This window comes from Muntiacus reevesi, chromosome 8 (genome assembly GCF_963930625.1).
Source record: "Muntiacus reevesi chromosome 8, mMunRee1.1, whole genome shotgun sequence".
NCBI lineage: Eukaryota > Metazoa > Chordata > Mammalia > Artiodactyla > Cervidae > Muntiacus > Muntiacus reevesi.
Genome location: NC_089256.1, coordinates 17,157,436 through 17,183,911, shown reverse-complemented (window position 1 = coordinate 17,183,911; position 26,476 = coordinate 17,157,436). Strand labels below are relative to the sequence as shown.

The 26,476-nt window shown below is 39.3% G+C and overlaps 1 protein-coding gene across 2 annotated transcripts in view; it reads left to right on the top strand.

The window, feature by feature from the left end:
• The window catches only part of ACP3 (acid phosphatase 3), a 59,236-nt gene extending 34,316 nt beyond the window's left edge, over nucleotides 1–24,920 (top strand). The window contains exons 10-11 of one of the 2 annotated variants that reach the window (XM_065942353.1): nucleotides 2,083–2,249; nucleotides 17,710–17,943. In XM_065942353.1, coding sequence (XP_065798425.1) covers nucleotides 2,083–2,249; nucleotides 17,710–17,828 — 286 coding nt within the window. In that variant the 3' untranslated portion in view covers nucleotides 17,829–17,943. Of the gene's footprint in view, nucleotides 1–2,082; nucleotides 2,250–17,709 lie in introns of both variants that reach the window. The other variant, XM_065942352.1, reaches the window with a different exon arrangement.
• Nucleotides 24,921–26,476: the final 1,556 nt, after the last annotated feature.

The window sequence follows — 26,476 nt, the reverse complement described above, 5'->3', positions numbered from 1 at the left end:
ATGGTGGATTTGTGAACTGGGGAGTTCCACTTTTGGACCCACAGTTTTCAAAAGTGCCCTCCTCATCTGCAGAGAGCGTGTAGGAAAGAATGAGAGGGTGAAGAAGGCAAACTGCTTATCAAGCAACTCAGCCCAGAAGGAAAATATGTCAGTTCTACTCGCTAAAATTAGTCACTTGGTCCCTCCTAAGTACAAGGGAGTCTGGGAAGTGTATTCACTTCTCAGCTGTAACCTTATTTGATGGAAAGAGAATCATGAATTTTGATAAACTATTAGTCCTCTTTGCCATGTTACCATGAGATAAAGAGTGCTGTCACTGAAAAAGTTATACAAGATATAGGTATTCATTCATACAATATTAGAGGAGTTTTTAGGAACATATAAGTGAATATTTGTAATTACTACTTTTTATATGGCTTCTTGGGCTTGCCAGGTGGCACTAGTGGTAAAGAGCCCACCCGCCAAAGCAGGAGACACGAGAGACGCAGGTTTGATCCCTGGTTCGGGGAGATCCCTTGGAGGAAGGCACAGCAACCCACTCCAGTATTCTTGCCTGGAGAATCCCTGTGGACAGAGAAGCCTGGCGGGCTACAGTCCTTAGGGTCTCAAAATGTTGGACATGACTGAAGCAACTTAGCACACATATGGTTTCTTAAAGTGATGTTTTTCAAAATGCTTGTTTGTAACAACATCCAAAAGTTGCAGTTGTGTGATTACTATCCCAAGAAGGATCTTCTCTCCTGTCTCTTTGGCAGGTGACTTCTACAGAGATCCTGTACTAGCTTTACAAGGTTGGTTTGGGACAGTGGTTCTTCCTTAAGCAATATATTGTTTTATGAAATAAAGTAGTGGGAGAGCCCTTCTCAACATCAGCAGATGTAAGGACTTGAGTATACACTCACCCTCTCTTTCAGAGGTATCATTTTTATGTCTTGCTGTATATTCAAGCACATTTGTTGTTGTTGTTGTTCATTCACTAAGTCGTGTCTAACTCTTTGTGACCCCATGGACTGTAGCACACCAGGCCTCCCTGTCCCTCACTATCTCCCGGAGATTGCCCAAGTTCATGTCCATTGAATTGGTGATGCCATCCAACCATCTCATCCTTTGTCACCCTCTTTTCCTTCTGCCTTCAATCTTTCCCAGCATCAGGGTCTTTTCCAATTAGTCAGTTCTTCGCATCAGGTGGCCAAAGCATTGGAGCTTCAGCTTCAGCATCAGTCCTTCCAATAAATATTCAGGGTTGATTTCCTTTAGGATTAACCTGTTTGATCTCCTTGCAGTCAAAGGAACTCTCAAGAGTCTTCTCCAGCACCACAGTTCGAAAGCATCGATTCTTTGGTGTTCTACCTTCCATGACTACTGGAAAGACTATAGCTTTGACTATATGGTCCTTTGATGGCAAAATGATGTCTTTGCTTTTTAATACACTGTCTAGGTTTGTCATAGCTTTCCCTCCAAGAAGTAAACATCTTCTAATTTTAGAACCCAAGAAGGGAAAAACTTCCTCCGCCTCCACTTTTTCCCCTTTTATTTGTGATGGGACCGGATGTCATGCTGTTAGTTTTTCTTATATATATTATTCAGTTTCATGTTTCTGGCCTGGTTAAGGACAGGGAAGATACATTCATTCAGGGGGAAGACTGGAAGAAATACTGAGAGAGAAAAAAGGACATAAGGACAGAGCAAATCAGAAGCATGAAAGGGACAGAATAGGAGAAAGAAACCCCAACATCCCATCTGTGCCCTACTTCTTACTTAAAGGTTCACCAAATCACCCCCAAGTCCCCCAACCATTGCGTCTCAGCTCTTTCTCTAACTCAGCATCCCAGGTCCCACCTTACATGCCCCTGGTCATCTAACAAACCGACTCTCCCATTTCCACCCTCCCAATCAGGCCCACCTACCCCAATCCCCCTCTTCCCACAGCTAAACTGGCTAATACCTACTCATTCCCATAAATTCTTCCACTAGTCCTTCATCTGACATGGTATAGAACAGGTAGAAAGAATTTCAATGGCAGGTCAACAGCACAGATCTAACAGAGTTCTTCCCTCTATTCCCTCCACCTTCCTCCACCAGAGAATACTTCGTAGAGATGTACTATCGGAATGAGACACGATATGAACCACATCCCCTCACGCTACCTGGCTGCACCCTCAGCTGCCCTTTGACGAAGTTTGTTGAGCTGGTTGCCCCCGTTATCTCCCAAGACTGGTCCATGGAGTGTGCTATAAGCAACCATAAAGGTACTAAGGACATTATCAATTAGGGTGAATGCAGAGCTCTGCAGAGAAGGCAGAACATCTTTTTTCCAGATGGATGGTGCTTTGAAACTATAAACTGGCTTCACCCCCATCTTTGAGGGAAATGGGGTTTGGGTGATAATTGTATGTTTCAGAGACCTCAACTTCAGGCAACTCCTATTTCTTCACTGGGCCCTGCCTCTACCTGCCATAAACCTTGTCAACCTACATAAACCAAGGAAGCAATAATCAAGCAGAAAGCACTTACTTGGGATCAAAGAATTGGAATTCAGGGAACAAGTATCAGACTGATCTCAGAGAAACAGTAGTGAACAGTCCTGAAGAGAAATCTTAGTTCTCTGTTCAGGAATCGAACCTGGGTAACCTGAATGAAAACCAGGAATCCTAACCAGTAGACCAACAGGGACTAGTGGCAAGGGGCGAAATTCCCAGGCTCTTCCCCTCCTTTGAAAGCAAGAATGTTTCAAAGAGGCAAAAATTTTAAAAACAGGTACAAAGTTTATTATTAGCACAACCAATGAGAGAACACACACAGAAGTAGTTTCTATAGGTGAGAAGCTAGGCAGAAATACACACCCACAGAGAAAGGGTTTGGGAGTCCTCTCTAATGAGGAGGAGCTCAGTAAAAAGGTGATTTAAATCCCTTATATAAAACAGGCCTTTTGGGTCTTTGTTTACCTTTGTCCAATTATGTTGGTTTTCAGTTTTTGTTTTGTTTTTCACATCTGATCAGTCCTAAAACTCTTCCCAAGATGCATGTGCAACTTTTTGCTAAGATGGATCCCACTGCAGAAGCCTGTGAGGATATGTCCAAACTTATTATGGTGTGGTACCCTTCCTTTTTTGACCCCCAAGGAGCCTTTGGGAGCATGTGCTGACATGGAAATTTTCCTTGACCTCAGGAATGGCCATCTTATATCTTTATGTCAGCAGAGCTCAGCTTCTGCCACTAGCTTTGTCCTTGGAGTGTTTCAGTTCAGTTCAGTTCAGTCGCTCAGTCGTGTCCGACTCTTTGCCACCCCGTGAATCGCAGCATGCCGGGCCTCCCTGTCCATCACCAACTCCCGGAGTTTACTCAAACTCAAGTTCATCGAGTTGGTGATGCCATCCAGCCAGCTCATCCTCTGTCATCCCCTTCTCCTCCGAAGGAGTGTTTAGATGAGACTAAAGCTTCAATTCTACTCCACCTGACATATACACCAGCTGTCCAGTCCAGGGGTCCATCTATCTCCTACCTCAAAACTGAAACAAAATTAGAAATGTAAGAATGTTCTACATACCTCCCGGGGGCGGGGGGTAACTTATTGGAATGTTGAAAGTATAGGTGTGATATTTGTTCTGAGGACAAGAGGAATATGTAAGGCTTTAATCCTGGTATCTTCAGAAAACCTGAACAAACTCTCAGGTCCTGCAGAAACCACTTACTATAAAAGAAGAAATCATATTCAAATAACACTCTTTAGAGTCCTGTAGATTTGCAACTTGCAGACGCAACACATCTAGAAAACACCATGTTACTTTACCAGCACGAATAAAGATGAAACAGGTTCTAGAGATGGTTTCAACTGAATGCCAGAGTCTACAGTTAAAGCCTTTCTCTCTCCTAGTTGGTCATGGGATGACTGACACATCAATTGATGTGTTTATTTGTATTCTTTCTTTTCCAAGTAAATATTTGGCCTTGGGACCATCATTCAAATATCCTTTCTCCTTCACGCATGTAAGCCAAATGTAAAATAATGAGTAAAGTCATTTTAGGAAATGCAAAAGCATTACTTTTGAAATGGTGTCTTTAAAAAGTGTGTGTGTGTTTATTTACTTAGAATAATATTCCTGAGGAACAGATTTTAGAGGCTCTATTTTTGTTTTAGGGTTTAATTTTAATGCAGTGAGAAGGAAAATATTAATATAAAGTAAAATGACTTGACTGGCTTAAATTAATGTTCTAAATTGAAAATGTATTTCAATTGGCTACAAAACTTGTAGCCAAGTTTGGACTTGGCTACTTCGGATAAAGCCTAAACTGATGGGTGGCTCTGCTTCATCTATTTAAGATGGAACTGGCTAAGGAAACAACCTGGGAAAATTTACAATGTAGTAGAGAGGTAAAGAAATGCTTATTACACAAAACAGCAAAGGTTATCCCTAAAGACTCCAAGAGTTGCTATGGGAACAACCCTGGATTTGGAGGGAAGGAGGCTGAAAAGAGTGCCAGGAAGGGCTCCCTACAAAGGTTGAGAGCATATGGAATCAGTTTGGATGGAGATTTCTTCTACTGATGTGGTATAAGGGCTAAAAATACCCTTATCAAATGTACTAGTTGCTTTAAGTTGGAAAGGATAGTGGAGTTATTTGGCAGAAGATTGAGGGTTTCCTTCAAGGAACCAATTTTAATGAGATAAAATGTCATCCCCACAAGAGCAAGGATTTTTATTTTTGATATTTTCTCATGTATTGGTCCTCAGCAAACAGAAGGGACTGTGCCTGACATGGATTAGTGTTCAATAAATATTTGCTCATGAATATGTAAGTTAGTTACCTTTCTTCCCTGAACCTACTCTTTCTATCTTGACTGGCGGCAATACCTAATACCCTGGGAGTTACCAGTTTCTCTCTCTTCATTTTCCACAACTGTCTGTCACCTCTTCTTATCAAATCTACCTACAGTATGTTTGTAGAATTCTTTTCCTTAAAACACAAACATCAGCAAACCTATATCCAGGTAGAGTGAAACACAGTTAAGCAGCAAAACATGTTAATAAAAAGAAAATGTAGGGATTGATATGCTGGAGTTAGCTCACACAGATCTCAAGAGTGGGAAGTTATGTCTCACTTTCCCACTTTGAGTTCAGTGAATTCACTCTGGCTATTTGAAATTGGTCATGGTGTCATGTGGGAGTATTTCCACCACAGAAGTCAATGTTTACCACAATTTGGAGTTTTGTTTTATTGTTTTGGGTTTTTTTTTTAAATCCAGTCTAGCAGAACACCACTGGCTATAACTCATAAAAATTTTGTATCATGAGGTGGTCTCCAACAAAGTGAATTCAATATTTGAACTGCTTTAATGAAAAAGGATTCAATTTGTTCTATATGGTCTCAAAGAGTGATGTGAGGGGCAGCAGGTAAACATTTCAGGAAGATAGGGTTCAGTGTTGGGAAATCTCTGGGACTAAAAGTGTCCATTGGGGTGGGTGCCCACTTGGAAGGTTGTAGGGGTTGAATGACTCTTTACAAGGACCTTCAAATTTAGCAAATAAAATACAGGATACCTAGATAAATTGGATAAATAACCCTAACTACTGAATTCTTATCATTTATTTTTTTTTTAAAAAAAGCTAAATTCAAAGACATTAACAGTTCCCTGATAAAGCCAGTAGAGGAAGCAGTACAAAACCATCAACAGAACATATATTGTGTATACAGAATGCCTGACAAGCCTGCTCCTTAGGGTATTTCCATCTATGAAATACTATTTATTCCTATGAGTAGTGTTTTCACCAGTGCTAGTAGACCCAATTAACTTCATTGTCATATCAACTAGATTAATCAGAGCCTTTTCTAGGAAACTCATAATAAGTCTAAGTTCCATACTATGTTACTTGAAAATAGTAACAATTTTTTTGAAAATGCATAATTCCAAAATTTTACTAATACACTTGAACTGTCTTTACTAGCACTCTTCCAACCCCATCTCGACCTCCAACCCCAGTTATTTGATAGGAAAGAGATTTCCTGGTAGGAAGTTTTTGTTTCCCCTCATAAACTTTGTCAAGTTGAGAATCTGTAGCACATAGACACATCCCCAAGATTCAGTCATGAGTTTCTTGCAGGTAGGATCCACACCTTAATCCTCCTTGAACCTTCAGTCAGTAAGCAATGTCTAGAACCTGGTGCCTTTAATCAACATTTGCTAATTGAATAAATGTTCCACCTTCCATACCTAGCCTGATTTCCGAATGTCTGGGCCTAGATGTCAGCAGTCTGGATCTCAGTTGTTCGATAAAAGGGGGAAAGAAGCTATGAATGAGCCTTGAATGTAACTGCAATGTAAAGACCCACTCATTGCCTATATATTCATATATTTATACCACTGTATCTGTGTCTTTAGCCTCTGTTTCCAGCACAATCGCCTCGGCATTCTCCTGTTCCCCACCCCCCCTGCTATTTAGAGCCCCTGTTCAGTGATATGCCTTCCAGCACCCCTCCTCCCCCAGAGATGAGACTGTGTGATTACTATACCTTTTTCTCATCCTTGTCATCATCATCAGTTTCTTAGGACATGTCTCATCATTCATTAATGACATTGGGAACGTGCTTTGGTAAACCCCAGCTCACTCATCACTCCTGTCCTCAATCTAGGCAATTCTGATAGTCATAATAATGGCCCTACCCATCCCTGCCCGCCTCAACAATATGCATCCCTGGGTCAAACCAACCACACAGTTTCTGCATTCTGATTTGCTGAATGGAGCTGAATGAAACCAAGTGTCACCATTTCAAACTATGAACGTTGACATTTCTAGTCCAACCTCAGTTGTATCTTTCAATGCTGCATGATAAATGTATTCATTCTTACTGGACTCTTTTCCTATTTTCTACAGGAAGGTCTTATTGATTTTTCCAAACTTCTAATTCCATCTTTGCTTCTCTAATTCTCATGAGATGTCCTAAGAATAACAAAATAATCCACTGAAAACTCTCTTATGTTCTCCTATCATTGCCTCAAAATATCTCAGTAGCTTTAACCTGCCTTTCCTGCTATCCTTCAGGAAAACATGTTCCTCCTTAAGCAACCTAACTCCTCTCCTCAGATAAATGATCTCACTCCTACAGTCCCCTTGGACCTCCATGAAACTCTCAGCTTCATTTTCTTCCTCTGCTCTGGCTCTGTCCCCTTTTCTATCAAGAACAGCACCAAGGGTCTGCTCTATATCACTCTCTTCAATCCCAGTTTTCTCAAACTAGTAATTTCCACCTATAACTATTTCCTTCACTCCCTCCCACTCCTGAACTATTTTGTAAAATTATATTACTCTTCCTTCATTTCTTTGTTGAAACTCATTCATGCCTAATTCATGACTGTGGTTCAGATCATAAACTCCTTATTGCAAACTTCAGAGTTAAATTTAACAAAGTAGGGAAAACACTAGACATTGAGGTATGACCTAAATCAAATCCCTTATGATTATACAGAGGAAGTGACAAATGATTCAAGAAAAAGTAATGCAAACAGGCAAAATGGTTGTCTGAGGAGGCCTTACAAATAGCTGAGAAAAGGAGAGAAGTTAAAGGCAAAGGAGAAAAGGAAAGATATGCCCATCTGAATGCAGAGTTCCAAAAAATAGCAAGGAGAGATAAGAAAGCCTTCCTCCATGGTCAATGAAAAGAATTAGAGGAAAACAATAGAATGGAAAAGACTAGAGATCTCTTCAAGAAATTTAGAGATACCAAGGGAACATTTCATGCAGAGATGGGCACAATAAAGGACAGAAACCATATGAACCTAGCAGAAGCAGAAATATTAAGAAGAGGTGGCAAGAATACACAGAAGAACTATACAAAAAAGATCTTAATGACCCAGATAACCATGAAGGTTTTATCACTCACCTAGAGCCAGACATTCTGGAATGTGAAGTCAAGTGGGCCTTAGGAAGAATCACTACAAACAAAGCTAGTGGAGGTGATGGAATTCTGGTTGAGTTATTTCAAGTGCTAAAAGACGATGCTGTGAAAGTGTCACACTTGATATGCTAGCCAATTTGGAAAACTCAGCAGTGGCCACAGGACTGGAAAAGGTCAGTTTTCATTCCAATCCCAAACAAAGGCAATGCCAAAGAATGTTCAAACTACCACACAACTGCACTCATCTCACATGCTAGCAAAGTAATGTTCAAAATTCTCCAAGCCAGGCTTCGATAGTACATGAATCAAGAACTTCCAGATGTTCAAGCAGAAAAGAAAAGGAAGAGGAACCAGAGATCAAATTTCTAACATCTGTTGGGTCATAGAAAAAGCAAGAGAGTTCCAGAAAAACATCTTCTTCTGCTTTATTGACTATGCCAAAGTCTTTGACTGTGTGGATTACAACAAGCTGTGGAAAATTCTTCAAGACATGAGAATACCAGACCACCTGACCTGCCTCCTGAGAAATCTGTATGCAGGTCAAAAAGCAACAGTTAGAACTGGACATGGAACAACAGACTATTTCCAAATCGGGAAAGGAGCACATCAAGGCTGTATATTGTCACCCTGCATATTTAACTTAAAAGCACAGTACATCATGCAAAATGCTGGGTTGTATGAAGCTCAAGATTGTCAGGAGAAATATCAATAACCTCAGATACACAGATGACACCACCCTTATGGCAAAAGCGAAGAACTAAAGATCTTCTGGATGAAAGTGAAAAAGTAGCCTTAAAACTCAGCATTCAAAAAACTAAGATCATGGCATCTTGTCCCATCACTTCATGGCAAATAGACGGGGAAACAGTGAGAGACTTTATTTTCTTGAGCTCCAAAACCACTGCAGATGGTGAGTGCAGCCATGAAATTAAAAGATGCCTGCTCCTTGGAAAAAAAGTTATGACCAACCTAGATAGCATGTTTAAAAGCAGAGACATTACTTTACCAACAAAGGTCCATCTAGTCAAAGCTATAGTTTTTCTAGTAGTCATGTATAGATGTGAGAGTTGGACTGTGAAGAAAGCTGAGTGCCAAAGAATTGATGCCTTTGAACTGTGGTGTTGGAGAAGATTCTTGAGAGTCCCTTGGACTGCAAGGAGATCCAACCAGTCAATCCTAAAGGAAATCAGTCCTGAATATTCATTGGAAGGACTGAGGCTGAAGCTGAAACTCATATCCTTTGGCCACCTGATATGAAGAACTGACTCTTTGGAAAAGACCCTGATGCTGGGAAAGATTGAAAGCAGGAGGAGAAGGGGAAAACAGAGAATGAGATGGTTGGATGGCGTCACTGACTTGATGGACATGAGTTTGAGCCAGCCTCGGGAATTAGTGATGGACAAGGAAGCCTGGCGTGCTGCAGTTCATGGGGTTGCAAAGAGTCGGACACAACTGAGTGACTGAACTGAATGAACTCGCCTAATTCAGTAGCCTCTTTTTGAAACTTTTCCTGTCAGAATCACATATCTCCATTTTACAGGCTAGAAAATCAAACCTTAGAAAAGAATTGCCATGAGTAGTAGGGTTCAAGCCTAAAGCATTCTCCAACATCATATTTTTACTATATCTCTTCTCTTTCCTTGCACACTATCTAGTGAACTATTCTCTTTGGACAAATACCCCAAAATAGCATTGATGGGTCAAAGTTTATGAACATTAAGTAAACAATAGATATTTATTCAGTACCTATTAGGTACTTGATATGTGCCTAGGTAGGAGTCAATAAGTTTGCTGAGGAAACAACAGCAAGACCAGATAATTTTTCCCTATATGTCTTGTAAACTTTGACATGGATGTGGGGAGGGAGGCAAGGAGGACAGAGAGAGGGGAGAATTCAGCAACCTCAAACAATTAAGTATGGTGAGTATTGTAATGAAGAACACAGAGGTAACTATAAAAACATATAGCAGAGGCAATTATCTGAGGTCTAAGGTATCAGAGAAATCTTTTCCAAGGGAGAGATGTTTAAACAAAAACCAGAAGGAAACAGGGAATTAACCAGGTTAGTGGAGAGGAGGAGAAAAGAAAATGTTATAGATGAACTGGGAAAATGTATAAAGGCCAAGAGGTTTAAGGTTAGGAGCATTTTAGGAATTGAAAAAAGTGTGTCTGATGAGAGTACAATCTCTTCAATCCTCACATGCTGGAGAGGAAGGCATTAAGTGTCTTGTAGGTCAAGTTAACTAACTCTGGTCATTAAAGGGTTTTATCCAGAGGACAGATGATGTGACTAGCCTCTTGATTTGGACAGACCTCTTTGGTTCCAGTGGGGAGAGCAGATTGAAGAAAAGTGGTTCTAAGAGCAGGAGAACAGTTGGGAGGCTGTTGAAATAATATCCCACCCACCGCTCCCCACCCCCGCCCCCACAAAAAACAAAATACTAGTACATGTGAACAAGAAAAGCAAAAATATTCAAAGGCAGAAAAGAAGTACAGTAGACAGAACTTGGGGATTTATGGCACCAGGAAGAAGTTGATACATACTGCCAGAATAGTTTTCAATTAGTACAAATTCACACTGCTTTCAGCAGCTTTCATGTGTCCCCATGTAGTAGGACATATTGTCAGTCATTACCAGCACTAGACCTCTTTGCGGTAAGATATAAGTAACCACTCTCTTTTCTCAGATTCCAGAACATTTCTCTGTCAAACTCACAAAGTCCTTTACAGTACAAGGGAATGTATACTTTAATAAATAAACATGAGGGGGAAGGAAAGCAAGAGAGAGAGAGAGAGAGAGAGAAAACCTCTCCTTAGTCTTCTCTTTGTTCTCAGATTTTTTGTTGAATTTCTACTGGATTGGTAACTTCCACCAACCCCCGAAATGATGGTGTCCAGGGCTCTGTCCCTGGTTTCCTCCTTCCACAGTCATCATGAGCCAGGGTTACTTAAGAGTCTATCTTCTTCTACCGTCCTTATTTTCATATCTATATATAGATTTTTAGACCTGTTTTTTTTCCAGTTGCCTACTGATCATCTCTACCAGGATAATAATCCATCTCAATCCTATATTTGAAACAAATTTTATTATATCCTCTACTCCAGATGGATCCTTTCCAATGTGCTTTCAATCTCACTTTCAGTTCAGTTCAGTTCAGTTCAGTCGCTCAGTCGTGTCTGACTCTTTGCAACCCCTTGAATTGCAGCACACCAGGCCTCCCTGCCCATCACCAACTCCCAGAGTTTACTCAAACCCATGTCCACCGAGTCAGTGGTGCCATCCAGCCATCTCATCCTCTGTCATCCCCTTCTCCTCCTGCCCCCAATCCCTCCCAGCATCAGGGTTTTTTCCAATGAGTCAACTCTTCCCGTGAGGTGGCCAAAGTATTGGCGTTTCAGCTTCAGCAACAGTGCTTCCAATGAACACCCAGGACTGATCTCCTTTTGGATGGACTGGTTGGATCTCTTTGCAGTTCAAGGGACTCTCAAGAGTCTTCTCCAACACCACAGTTCAAAAGCATCAATTCTTCGGCGCTCAGCTTTCTTCACAGTCCAACTCTCACATCCATACATGACTATTGGAAAAACCATAGCCTTGACTAGATGGACCTTTGTTGGCAAAGTAATGTCTCTGCTTTTTAATATGCTATCTAGGTTGGTCATAACTTTCCTTCTAAGGAGTAAGCGTCTTTTAATTTCATGGCTGCAATCACCATCTGCAGTGATTTTGGAGCCCCCAAAAATAAAGTCTGACACTGTTTCCACTGTTTTCCCATCTATTTGCCATAAAGCGATGGGATCAGATGCCACGATCTTAGTTTTCTGAATGTTGAGCTTTAAGCCAACTTTTTCACTCTCCTCTTTCACTTTCATCAAGAGGCTTTTTAGTTCCTCTTCACTTTCTGCCGTAAGGGTGGTGTCATCTGTATATCTGAGGTTATTGATATTTCTCCTGGCAATCTTGATTCCACCTTGTGCTTCTTATAGCCCAGCGTTTCTCATGAAGTACTCTGCATATAAGTTAAATAAGCAAGGTGACAATATGCAGCCTTGATGTACTTCTTTTCCTATTTGGAACCATTTGCAACTTAATTATCTTATTTATCCAACCTAGAACTCATGGAGTGGTGTTGACCACAATGTCCACTTTACCAGTATATTTAGTCCATCATAAAGCCTGTCAATTCTTCTTTAGAAGTATCTCTTTAATTCCCTCATCTGCATTGTCAGGGCCACACTTCCAGTGCTACATCCAGTGCTCAGTATCTTATCAAAGCCATTTTAATAGCTATCAGGCTGAGAATATCTCCACCATCTTCCCTTTTTCCAGTTTTTCTTTTTTTTTTTTAAACCAGAAATTAGGCCATGTCACTTCAATGTGTAGTAACTGCTGATAATTTCCATTTGCCTCATGACAAACTAGAACTTGTAAAACCTGAGCCTCAACCTTCATATCTGGTCTCAACTCACCACAACCTATATTCCAGTCACATGCAACCACTCACTGTTTCCCCAAGACACTCTCATGCAGTTCATTATGTCTCATGACAAAATTCTATTTACCTCAAAGTCCAACTCAAATCTTATCATTTTCTCAGAAGACTTTCCAAATTCTGTCTCTTCCAAGTAGAACACGTTGTGATAATCTCAACTTTCTCTCTGTTCAAATGGCATTATATTTTACACCTCTATTTTACTATTACATAATCTCATGATTATCTAGTTCTCTCATTAGATATTGATCTCCTCAAGAGCAAGGATGCTGGAACCCTAGAACCCAACACACAGCTGGCCTGACATTTGGTTACTCACTGCATATCTAGGAAGGAACAAAGGAAGGGGAAAGACTAGGAAAGTATATGACAACTCGGCCAAAAAAATTGAAAATAAATTTCCAAATACAGAAATTCAGTCATGGACATTAATATTAAAGAATTGTTAGCTTCTGCCTTCTTCCCTCATTTTCATTTAGTCCTTTCCTTTCTTCTTCAATTCTGTTTAGTTTCCTCCAACTTTAACTCCATCTGCAGTGCTAATGGCACTGGTCCACCAAGATCTAATTTGATTAATATTCACTTTCTTATGATACTAAAAGGCATTCTGACACCGGGAGAAAAAATACTGAAATAAGAGTTGAGAAGATAAATGAGTTCTAGATCATTAATTCTTTTCATAAATATCTATTGATTAATTTATTTTTTTATTGAGGGATAATTGCTTTACAGAATTTTGTTGTTTTCTGTCAAACCTCAACATGAGTCAGCCATAGGTATAAAAAAGTTAATTTAAAAAATGTTTATTGAGCTCCTGTTTTGTGACAGATAGTGTTCTAAGTGTTTGGGATACATTTGTGAACAAAAAAGACAAAGGTTCTTGACCTTGTGATGCATACATTCTGTTAGAAGGAAATAGAGATGGATAATGAATAAACATAGTAAATAAGTACTTTGGAAGGGGAAGATCACAAGTGACAAGTGGGGATGGGTGTGGGGAGAAGGCATATAGGTTGCATTTTCAAAACAGAAAGTCCTCATTGAGAAGATAAGATATGAGCAAGGAAAGTGATGGAGTTACCTGGTACAGGGATTTGTGAGAAGAGTGTCTTCAGTTCAGTTCAGTCGCTCAGCCATGTCCAACTCTTTGTGACCCCATGAACTGCAGCATGCCAGACCTCCCTGTCCATCACCAACTCCCGGAGTCCACCCAAACCCATGTCCATTGAGTCGGTGATGCCATCCAACCATCTTACCCTCTGTCATCCCCTTCTCCTCCTGCCCTCAATCTTTACCAGCATCAGAGTCTTTTCAAATGAGTTAGTTCTTTGCATCAGGTGGTTGAAGGATTGGAGTTTCAGCTTCAACATCAGTTCTTCCAATGAGCACCTAGGACTCATCTCATTTAGGATGGACTGGTTGGATCTCCTTACAGTTCAAGGGACTCTCAAGAGTCTTCTCCAACACCACAGTTCAAAAGCATCAACTTTTCGGCACTCAGCTTTCTTCACAGTCCAACTCTCACATTCATACATGACCACTGGAAAAACCATAACTTTGACTAGACAGACCTTTGTTGGTAAATAATATCTCTGCTTTTTAATATGTTGTCTAGGTTGGTCATAACTTTCCTTCAAAGGAGTAAGCATCTTTTAATTTCATGGCTGCAATCACCATCTGCAGTGATTTTGGAGCCCAAAAAAATAAAATCAGCCACTGTTTCCACTGTTTCTCCATCTATTTGCCGTGAAGTGATGGGACCAGATGTCATGATCTTAGTTTTCTGAATGTTGAGCTTTAAGTCAACTTTTTCACTCTCCTCTTCCACTTTCATCAAGAGGCTCTTTAGTTCTTCACTTTCTGCCACAAGAGTGGTGTCATCTGTATATCTGAGGTTACTGATATTTCTCCCGGCAATCTTGATTCCAGCTTGTGCTTCTTCCAGCCCAGTGTTTCTCATGAAGTACTCTGCATATAAGTTAAATAAGCAGGGTGACAATATACAGCCTTGACATACTCCTTTTCCTATTTGGAACCAGTTTGTTGTTCCATGTCCAGTTCTAACTGTTGCTTGTTGACCTGCATACAGGTTTCTCAAGAGGCCAGTCAGGTGGTCTGGTATTCCCATCTTTTTCAGAATTTTCCACAGTTTATTGTGATCCACACAAAGACTTTGGTGTAGTCAATAAAGCAGAAATAGATGTTTTTCTGGAACTCTCTTGCTTTTTCGATGATCCAGAAGATGTTGGCAATTTGATCTCTGGTTCCTCTGCCTTTTCTAAAACCAGCTTGTACATCTGGAAGTTCATGGTTCATGTATTGCTCAAGCCTGGCTTGGAGAATTTTGAGCATTACTTTACTAGCGTGTGAGATGAGTGCAATTGTGAGGTAGTTTGAGCATTCTATGGCATTGGAATGAAAACTGATCTTTTCCACAGAAAAGTGTCTAGGCAATGTTAAAACTATAGCAAAGGAGGTAAAGGGGGAAATGCCTGGAATGTTTGAGAAACAAAAAGGCGTGCGGTGGCCAAAAGAGAACAAGTCAAAGAAGAGCATAGGAGAGGAAATCCAAGAGGCTAATATAGAGTCTTCTAAACTATTATCATCAGGATTTTGACTTTCATTCTGAGTGAGATAAGCATTCATTGCAGACTGTAACTAGAGGAGTGGCATGATTTGACTTGAAGCCATTTGGCTTCTGTGTTAAAAGGAGATTGCAGATGATAAAGGATAGAAGCTAGGAAGAAGTCAGAGGTACTTATCCCACAAAAAAATTGGTGATTCAAAACAGACTGGTGGCTGAGAAAGAGAGAAATCACTGGTTTGCAGATATAGTTGTTGGTAGGACTACAGGATTTCCTGACATATTCGGTAAAGGATGTGAGAGAAAGGGAGGAGTCAAGGGAGACTCCAAGATTTGGGGACTGAGACTCTAGAAGTAGGAAATTTCCATCCACTGAGGTGGGGAATGCTGTGGGAACAACACACTTAGTGAGGGTGATGTATGGGGCATAACAGGACTGGGAGGTCGGCTTTGGACTTGTTGAGACTGAAACGACTATTAGATGTCCCAGCTAATGTGTTGAATACACAGTTGGATGTATAAACCTTGAATTTGGGGAAGATTAAAATTTGGAAGTCGTTAGTGAATCAGTCAGTCAGTTCACTCGCTCAGTCGTGTCTGACTCTTCGCGACCCCATGACTGCAGCACGCCAGGCCTCCCTGTCCATCACCAACTCCCAGAACTTGCTCAAACTCATGTCCATCCAACCATCTCATCCTCTGTTGTCCCCTTCTCCTCCTGCCTTCAATCTTTCCCTGCATCAGGGTCTTTTCAAATGAGTCAGTTCTTTGCATCAGGTGGCCAAAGTATTGGAGTTTCAGCTTCAGCATCAGTCCTTCCAATGAATATTCAGGACTGATTTCCTTTAGGATTGACTGGTTGGATCTCCTTGAAGTCCAAGGGACTCTCAAGAGTCTTCTCCAACACCATGCTTCAAAAGTATTAATTCTCTGCTGGTCCAACTCTCACATCCATACACGACTACAGGATAAACCACAGCTTTGACTAGATGGACCTTTGTTGGCAAAATTATGTCTCTGCTTTTTAGAGAATTAGTGAATAGATGATTTTAAACCCATAAGCCTGATAAGATGCCTTGTATTTCGATCCAAATACAATTACCTTCTTATCTTAATCTCTCTGCTTCTCATTTTCTTTATCTCTGCAATGATAAGTTTAGGTTAAATAAGAGATTTTCAGCTGTGTTCCATGGAGCACTAGGGTTCTGTGGACAGGACTACCAGGATCAGAGAGATGGTTGCTCTCCTATTACCTAAGCCAACAAGCAATCCCATACTTTTACAATGAAAATCAGATATATATTTAGAGATGGTGCAAGCTGATATTTATAATATATATATACTATCATGGACTAGGGTATTGTTGGGTGAGAGGATAGGTTTCCAGATGGAATAATGAATAGCATCTCATGAAAAAACAACCGCATATATATGCCTCATGACTGGTCAGCTATCAAAGGGACATGTGTAAATAAGCATACAAAATAGCAGTAGTATCAGTTCAGTTCAGTTCAGTCACTCAATCGTGTCGAAATCTTTGCAACCCTATGAACTGCAGCATGCCAGGCCTCCCTGTCCATCACCAACTCCCAGAGCCTACCCAAATTCATGTCCATTGAGTCGGTGATGCCATCCAACCATCTCACCCTCTGTCGTCTCCTTCTCCTCCCACCTTCAGTCTTTCCCAGTATCAGCATCTTTTCAAATGAGTCAGCTCTTCACATCAGGTGGCCAAAGGATTGGAGTTTCAGCTTCAGTATCAGTCCTTCCAATGAACACCCAGTACTGATCTCCTTTAGGATGGACTGGTTGGCTCTTTTTGCTGTCCAAGGGACTCTCAAGAAGAGTCTCCTCCAACACCACAGTTTAAAAGCATCAATTCTTTGGTGTTCAACTTTCTTTATAGTTCAACTCTCACATCCATACGTGACTACTGGAAAAACCATAGCCTTGACTAAATGGACCTTTGTTGACAAAGTAATGTCTCTGCTTTTTAATATGCTCTCTGGGTTGGTCATAACTTTCCTTCCAAGGAGTAAGCGTCTTTTAATTTGATGGCTGCAATCACCATCTGCAGTGATTTAGTTATCCTAAAAATGCTTACCATACACAGTATGTGCTCAAGGTTTCCTCTTTAAAAGATATTTACTGAAAATCGAATTCAGAGAGCAAAAGTTGGTATTCTATTTCTTTAAGACCCAATTAATGATCACAGTTGAGTATTCAGAATGCCTTTGACCCTGACACTATGAACAACTAATTTTAACTGTAGAAAAATGCACAAAAAAATGCATGAAGTTATTGCTGAAGGAGAACCTTAGAGAACTTCAGTCAATTACCCTCACTTTATAATGGAAGAATATGTCTGTGCTCAGTCACTCAGTTGTGTCCGACTCTTTGTGACTCCATGGACTGTAGCCCACCGAACCGAGGCCCAAATATCAAAGGTCATGCTGGAACTGGAACATAGGTCATTTCCTGACTCTTAGTCTGGTGCTATTTTCATCTTACTATGCTATACGAAATATACTATTTCATGGCTCGCAAGGAGTCGGACAAAACTGCGCGAATGAACTGAACTGAACTGATGGCTGCTTTAGAAATGCCACTGACATTTTAAATGAAGGTAGAAACCAACACTGATGTGTAACCTTCATATTTTCCTAACACATTAATTTTATGATCTTTATGTTTTCCCAATCCTTTATTTTACACTACTGTTCTTCCTATTTTCTCACAGTTCTAAGGACCATCCTTGCCATCATCTTTTGCCTGGTGTCTGGTGTCCTAGTGGTGCTATTGTTTATCCTCGTCCGCCATGGGCCCTGCTGGCAGAGAAACTCCTATGGAAACATATGAACAGATGGCTGAATAAGAGCAGACATGCCAGGCCAACCCCCTGTGATGCAGCATTCAGAGGACAGGCTTCCACACTGTGGGCATTGTGCTGCCCTTTGAATTTGCCTAGAGAAGAGTCTGAATTCACAGCAACTCAGGGACAGTCACCCGATGCATTGATGAGTGAACACCCAGATTACTTAGGTCTTCTCATTGTTGAACTCATCCTGGTACAGGCTTCTCATTCAGCTAGAAGGAAATACTTCTGCAACAGATAATTGTATTCTCTGGCACCAATGTCCAGAGGAAAATAAGAAGTGAAACTCCAATCAGCATTTTGCCTCCAAAGAGCAAAAAATTACAAGGGATGACAAAGACACAGATTAAAGATTTGATAATGGGAAAAATTAGACTAGAAATAGTATTATATGGGTCTTCCCTGATAGCTCAGTTGGTTAAGAATCCACCTGTAATGCAGGAGACTGCATTTCAATTCCTGGGCTGTGAAGATCCACTGGAGAAGGGATAGGCTACCCACTCCAGTATTCTTCGGCTTCCCTGGTGCCTCAGCTGGTAAAGAATCTGACTGCAATGTGGGAGACCTGGATTTGATCCCTGCATTGGGAAGATCCCCTGGAGAAGGGAAAGACTACCCACTCCAGTATTCTGGCCTGGAGAATTCTATGGACTAAATAGTCCATGGGATTTTAAAGAGTCGGACACGAATGAGTGACTTTCACTTTCACTTTTTCAGGAGGATTCTTAAAAAAATAGGACTCAGTCAGAAGATATACAAATATTTCTTAACTCTTAAGCACACTCCAGGAAAGAAAACCCCACAGTTTTTGATAGCTGACAGATTTCTCTGTGTGTGTCTGCCTATTCACACACTTACACACTCATATCTACAGTGAAGATGCCTTAGGTGTTTCATTCTCAGAAACTATAATAGCAACTACTTTAGCTGTTGATAATGTAGTTCATCATTTTCCTCACAATTTGTATAATGGGAAAAAACTACAACATTCACGTAGCCATGGTTCTTTTATTTTACTTCCACAATTAGAGCTACTTATTATTTGTAGTTTTGATGTCCTTATTTCATTTCAAAAGTAAGAGATTTTATTTTGATAAGGGCTACTCGTGGTTATGATGAAATAATATGTATTTTAATTTTAATTGCTACAAATATATCTGAATTTCTCAAATGATGAGATTGAAAGGAAAATGCACAGTAGGATGATAACTCACTTTCTCAGCTCTGCACTGGTTTTAGTCCATCAACTTGGAACAAGTTCTTTTAAATATCTTAAACATTGGTTTCATAATCTAAAACTGAAGAGTCTAGACTAAATGAACATAGAAGTCACTTCTAGTTCTAATGTTCTATATATATATTTTTTTTCTCATTTTATGCTATGCATTGATCATTGCCAAAGCAAGCACTTTTATAAATGGTACCATTATACTAAGCCTGAAATTTATTCTAATCAACTTTATTTTGTGCTGAGCCTCCTATCACAGGAAATTCAATCTCATTCACTGGTAGGGTTCTTCACTTCCTCAGGTACTACTTAAGGTCCCAGAATGTACCTAGTGGGACAGAAAACCCACTCATAACCCATCCCATCTCTTTGTCTCAGGAGTATTTCTTTCTCCTTGGATCCCACAAATTTCACCTACTAAAATTTAAGCACTTACTCTCTCATTCCCACTTCCTACATAATTCTCACTAAGCCAAGACTATCAGAAACAAAAGTCTTAGAAGGAGTTGTCATTTCTTGCCTCATATCCGCTGCTTCCTGCTGCAATGCAAAGGGCTCAAGGACAAAGAAACGCAAGATCTGGCTACATTCTCAGCTTGTGAAAGGGAAAAACATCCACAGACAACCCAAAACCTACTACTGGACACTGTGCTGCCTTTCAGAGAGATGAGATCCAGCTCCACCGACCAGAACACAGGCACAAGTCCCCCCAGCCAGGAAACCATCAGAGGACACAAACTCCTTCTCCTGTAGGAAACTGGGCTTGTGAAAATATGCAGCATTGATACTTCAGCAAAACATAAGCAAGAAAACAGCAGAATATATTATGAGAGGGCACTGTGACTTACAGAAAGCCTTTTCTCAGCCCTGGCAGCTCTGAACTAAATCAGAACCCTGCTTATGGCAGCAGGAAGGTTACAAAGCAGTAAACATCTTTCTCCTCTGTATAGGCTAGCTTATAAAGAAAGTAAGCAGAAAACAACAAGTCTGTATCAAGCAGACAACAACATGGAACACAGTGGGAAGCGAAGAGGGTCTGGAGCAGAACAGAGTTGGAATTGAAGAGCTGGGAGAAGAAAAATTATTTATTTTTAAGGATTTTGTTTATAAGCATTTACTCAGACACAAAACATGTTCTCGGTTTTAATACTTCCTAATGCCAGAAAAAGGTGGAAAGGGGAAAAATACCTTCCCTTTTTGCAATGGAAATGTCACCAAAAGGTATTGGTTTATTTTCTTTGTTCCTTTTATCAGCAAAGCTAGAGTGTTGCTGTTATTTGCTGACTTGACAGAAATGGAATCAAAACTTTTGCTGAATAGCCAGCCTTCTATTCTTCAGCCAAATGCTGAATCAACAGACCAGCTTTTGCAACAGCTTGGTTTAATGATCTTAGACAGTTACTGTTCATGTCATGTACTGGGTCACAAAAAGGAAAGAGGGAGAATAGAAAGCAGCATTAGGAGAGAAATAAAATTAGCACTTTGAAGGTTATTTGGGTTAGTATCAAATCAGTTCCTCCAGGAGCTAGGACTGGAATTATTAAGCTTCCTACTTCATATCTTTTGTAGTCATTTCATGTGTTGTAAAAATTAATAGTTTGTAAAATCTCTAGCCTTATTTAACAGAGTGCATTCAACTATTCTCAATAAATCATTTTATGATCTTCATAACTTCTTTGGACATTTTGATTTACTGATACTTAAACTGTAAGTGACTCTACCTATCAAACATAGCCAGGTTTTGATGCAAAGTCAAGTAAGTATTAGTTGCTCAGTTGCATCTAACTCTTTGTGAACCACCAGGCTCCTCAGTCTATGGAATTCTCCAGGCAAGATCACTAGAGTGGGTAACCATTCTTTTCTCTAGGGGATCTTCCCAACCCAGGGATCAAACCCTGGTCTCCTGAATTGCAGGTAGGTAAGCAGCCTCCAGAGACTTGTTAGGATCCAGGAGTGCTGCATGGTTCACTCTAGCCCCTCACTGGCAGAGCTGAAATTCAGCCCTCACAGTCCAAGCTACTAGAGGCTTGAGTGATCCCCAGGGCAGCAAGTTAACAATGATGACTTTTGATAATGATTTGCATTCTGAGCTAGAGGGAATCAGACTTTCTTTGGGGACATTTAAGTCACCACCCCTGCCATCTGGTTTGTGTTATTAAATTCCCCATCTTCCAGGAAACTTGCAGTAGAAGATGTTCAAGATCACAGTCATGAAAAGACAATAGCAAGGAATGGTTGGGTGCTCTTTTCTACAAAAACTACTCTAATAATCTGAAACTGCATAATTGAAATGCCTCAAGTCAACGAGGACTCTTACAAGCAACATTTTGTTGTTGTTGTTCAGTCACTCAGTTGTGTCTGACTCTTTGAGACTCCATGGGCTGCAGCATGCCAGGCTTCCCTGCCCTTCACTATCTCCCAGAGTTTGCTCAAACTCATGTCCATTGAATCAGTGATGTCATCCAACCATCTCACCCTCTGTCATCCCCTTCACCTCCTGCCTTCAATCTTTCCCAGCACCAGGGTATTTTCCAATGAGCTGGCTCTTCACATCAGGTGGCCAAAGTATTGGAGATTCAGCTTCAGCATCAGTCCTTCCAATGAATATTCAGGTTGATTTCCTTTGGGGTTGATCTCTTTGATTTCCTTGCTGTCTTTCAAGATTCTTCCCCAGCACCACAGTTCAAAAGCAAACATTCATCAGGGTGTTTTTGTGATAAATGTTGACTAGATAGTGAGCTATGTAGGAGTCCTCCTTCAGTACATTGATAACTGAGTGCCTTTTGGTCATTTTTTACTTAAAAGTCCCCTTGAGTCAAGTTGGGGGAGTGATAAAAAGTTAAGTAAAAAGAAAAAAAAATTAAAGCTGAAGAGAGAAAAAAGAGAGAGAGAGAGAGAGATCATTTAAACATGCTTAGAGATAAAACTACCTATCCTTTTAATGGGTTGTTCACCACCATTAGCTGTTCATGTGTATTCATCTGCTCACTTCTTAAAATACTAGGAGATTGTTCCCAAAGTTGAACTAGATTTTCCCCTTTCCCCAAGACATCTTTTGCCAAATGGAAAAACAGGTGAATGAGTTAAGGAATGAAATGGAGGGAGACAATGAAAGAGCCAACAGCTTTCAGGATCTGATGTGTTAATCTACCTGATATCAAGTAGGCCTGGACTCTGGGTACAAGTCAATGATAATGTGATAAATTAACTCAAACACTAAAGTATAGTCATTTTACTTTAAAGAAAAAAGAAAAATATGAAAATGCTCTCTTTACTCCACTTCAACCCTATACAGCTTAAATTCCATTGATTTTGGATTATTTTACAGTTTCACTTCCTTTTTGTCATTTATTTGATTTCATTAGAAACAGACTACTTACTTTCCACTTCTGTTACTCCTAATTTAGGCTACAAATGGGCTGGAACTGAGGGAAACTGCAGATGGGGGTAAATCACAATTGCTGTTGTTTGAAACTACAAACCATTGACCCTTTTGAGGAGATATTTTATCGAATTTTAATTTTAAAATATAGTTTTATAAAATTGACATTGCTAAGACTAAAACACAAATCAAGGCCTTCTATGTTGAGAAAATGTATAAAAAAGTGTGAGCTATATTATTTGTCTTTCTTTCATTTAAAAATCCCTAATATAAATTTTTAGTAGAACTATAACCAGAAGTAACTTCTGAATGAGCAAGGAAAGAGGTGACCATGGCTAGTAGAACTTGTATGTTAAATGAAGTGTAAGTAGTTTAGAGCATGGACTTTAAAATCCAAGAGACCTTTAAAGTCTTTGTGACTGACTTTCTGGTGAAAAGACACTGGGAAAGCTAAATAACTTCTCTAAGGTCTTGGGCTCCTTGCCTATAAAATAAGGATAAAAATAGCATCTTATTTTACATGGTTGTGATGAAAATTAAATGAGATGATGCATTAAAGTCCTTAGCATAGTATGCAAAGTAACTGCTCAATAAATGATAGATATGATAGGATGGTATATGACATATGAAACTTCTTTGAAAACTGGCCCAAAATTAGCCAGAATTTTGAGTTAACTAGAGTTATCTTTTTCTTGGTCATTTGAGAGAGTGTAGAAAATCTTAATAACAAATTAATAATTTGGGGGATAAAGCACTAAAAATAACAATTTGCACATTTTACTTGCTCTAAGGAACCACCATCTTTTTTGATTTCTCACTATTATTATTCATCAGGGGCATTTTTGCAAAACTTGATTGTTTTAGAACCAGTTTGGTTGCTGACAGAGATGTAAATTCAGGAATGAAAATGATTTCGTTTTAGTATTTGTAAAAAAAAATCTCAAACTGTTTAACATATAGAAATATAGAAAAAAGTTTTCTAATAGTTAAATAGTTTTCCAATAATTGATACTGATATGTAGTCACATAGGTTAATGAAATACACATTAGAGAAAATGTATGTCTTCTAAAATTACATATTTTTAAAAGGTAAGGATGATTTAATGATGTGGCAAATTTTCAAAGACTTCTTTAATCCAAGCTATCTATATGATTTTTGAAAAATTCTGTTAGATCATAAACAAAGCTTACAGGTGAGAAATTCCTGTTGGAAATTCCTCAGTGTCGAAATGTTAATAATCCTCAGGAAAAACTTAACTCTCAAACTTCTAAATAACTATTACTGTATACATTTTCTCTCTGGTGGAAATCAGTATTTACATATTGTAATTCTCCTAAAACCATCTGTGACCCCTGTAGGCTTGTTTTCGTCCACCTGCTGATAGTAATGATCATTACTACATAGTTTGTATTCCGGTCATGGCAGAAAATCTTAAATTTCCTAAGGAATACAGTGGAAGCAGCAGAAGAAAATATAATTTGTCTATTCCATTGGCTCAAAGTACACCATTTCACCGACAAATAAAAACGGCATTTATTATTCTTAGAAAATCCTGGACTTTGTTTCCAGGTGGATGTGTGTTCCAGTTCAAATTCTAACTAGCACTTACTTAACTGGGAGATTTCGGGCAGGTGCCATAAGCTCTCTGAAACTTGAAGACTTTCCCCATCTGTACAAAACAGGTAACAGTAGGTTGTAGCACAGAAGAGAGCTTATGTTAAATCCCTGATGCACAGGAATGCCCTCCCTGTAACTCTCTTTTGATCTCTCATGCCTATCTCAACTCCTATTTTCTAAATAGTTATATTAAAAAAAATATGTTGCTGTTGCTGTTTAGTCGTTAAATTCTATCTGAGTCTATTGCAACCCTATGGACTGTAACCTGCCAGGCTCCTCTGTTCATGAAATTTCCCAGGCAAGAATACTGGAATGGGTTGCCATTTCCTTCTCCAGGGGATCTTCCCGACCCAGGGCTCGAACCCATGGACATCTCTTTCACTGGCAGAAGGATTCTTTACAATTGAGTCACCAGGGAAGACCCAAACAAATATGTCTGACTCCTTGCGACCCCATGGATTACAGTCCTCCAGGCTCGTCTGTCCATGGGATTCTTCAGGCAAGAATACTAGAGAGGGTGGCTATGCACTACTTCAGCGGATCTTCCTGACCTAGGGATCAAACCCACATCTCCTGTATTGCAGGCAGATTTTATTACCTCTGAGCCACTGGAGGAACCCCATTAGAGATTAAAGGTCTTCAACTTTACACCCATGAAAGAAATAAAAAAAATTCAACAAAATTCTGATTTTCCCCATGCTTATTACTCTAATTTTTAAAAATAAAACATTGGCTAGAAAGTCTTTTCCAAGTTTCTTTCTTTCTTTCTTTTTTTTTTGGTGGGGACAGGGAGAGCCTTTCCTTTGCTGGTAATCTAATATTTGTTTAAACTTATGTAATCCAACACTGCCCCCAAATGTTACATGATTTGTTTTTAGAATTAAGGAGAGTAAATTAGAATTTTTGAATTTGATTTTGAATTCAAATTAGAATTAAGAGAGTGAAAACTACATAAGGAAGAGAGGAAGTTAACACTTTTGGGACATGAACAGTGCTTATTAAATGATGTAAGTTAGCTTCCTTTTGCCCTTCTTTCAGGGTTTTTAAGTAGTATTAACTTACTCCTGTTTTGAAAGTTGAAGATTTGGTTCATTTGAACCACCTCCCTCTCCTTTATCCCATTTTTGAGCTTATGAACTTTACTCTTCTATTATATACATTTATAACATTAACTAATATTGATTCATCATTAGAATATTTTCATTCTTAATTCTCAAAACAACTGTAGTTAATATCTATATTACTTTTATCTCATTAATAAGGAATTAAGATTCAAAGGTTAAGTAGCTACTAAGTTGTAGAATTGGGAATTGAACATTTACATGATAGAGCAATGATAAAAGAAAAAAGTATGTTCCTAAGTGAGTGAATACATTGTCAGAATGTATAGGAAAAAACTGGTACCTTCCTTGCTGTAAGGAAATTACTGCTTCCTCCTAGTACAGTATGCTGCTTTCAGTTCTCAAAGGTTGTTGGACAGGCAGGTCTGCAACAGAGCCAAAGTAACTGTAACATTTTTTTGAAATTTGGTGGCTGCAGTGACTAGAACAACTAACAAAAGTAAGTTACTTTTGTATTAGTAAGACATTTTTCGAATTATATTAATTAACAGTTGCCTTCTTTTTTTGCGTTACATTGATCTTTTTTTTGTTTGCTTTTTTTTTTTTTTTTTTTTTTTTTGCAAAATCCACAGAATGGATTTGAAAACCAATAACTTAATAGGATACTTAGCCAATCTTGAAATATTGGAAATACTTCCAATATTGGTTTTTATTTTCCTTACTTCATACTAAGTAAGTGGCTGCCACCTCATTTACTACTGCTTCCAAGAAAAAGAAAAATAATAGTCATATTTTTCTTGGTAAAATTAAGTTTTACATGAAATAGCAGCATATTATCTTGCTCAAAGTCAGCAAGAATTTAATTGCATAATTGTTTCATTTTCTTAAATGAACACATTGTGTTATTACCCAATATCAACAAATAGACATCCTTTCTTTCTAGTTTCAATAAACTTTTGCTGTTTTAATTTTTATTGGAGTATAGTTGATTTACCAGAGAAGGCAATGGCACCCCACTCCGGTGTTCTTGCCTGGAGAATCCCAGGGATAGGGGAGCCTGGTGGGCTGCTGTCTATGGGGTCGCACAGAGTCGGACACGACTGAAGCGACTTAGCAGCAGTAGCAGCAGCATAGTTGATTTACAGTGCTGTGTTAGCTTCAAGGGTACAGCAAAGTGAATCAGTTATATGTTTACATACACCCACCTTTTTTTTTTTTAACATTCTTTCCCCATATAGGCGATTATAGAGTATTAAGTAGAGTTCCCTGTGCTATACAGCAGGTTCTTATTAGTTATCTATTTTTTATACAAAAGTGTGTATACGTCAATCTCGATCTTCCAG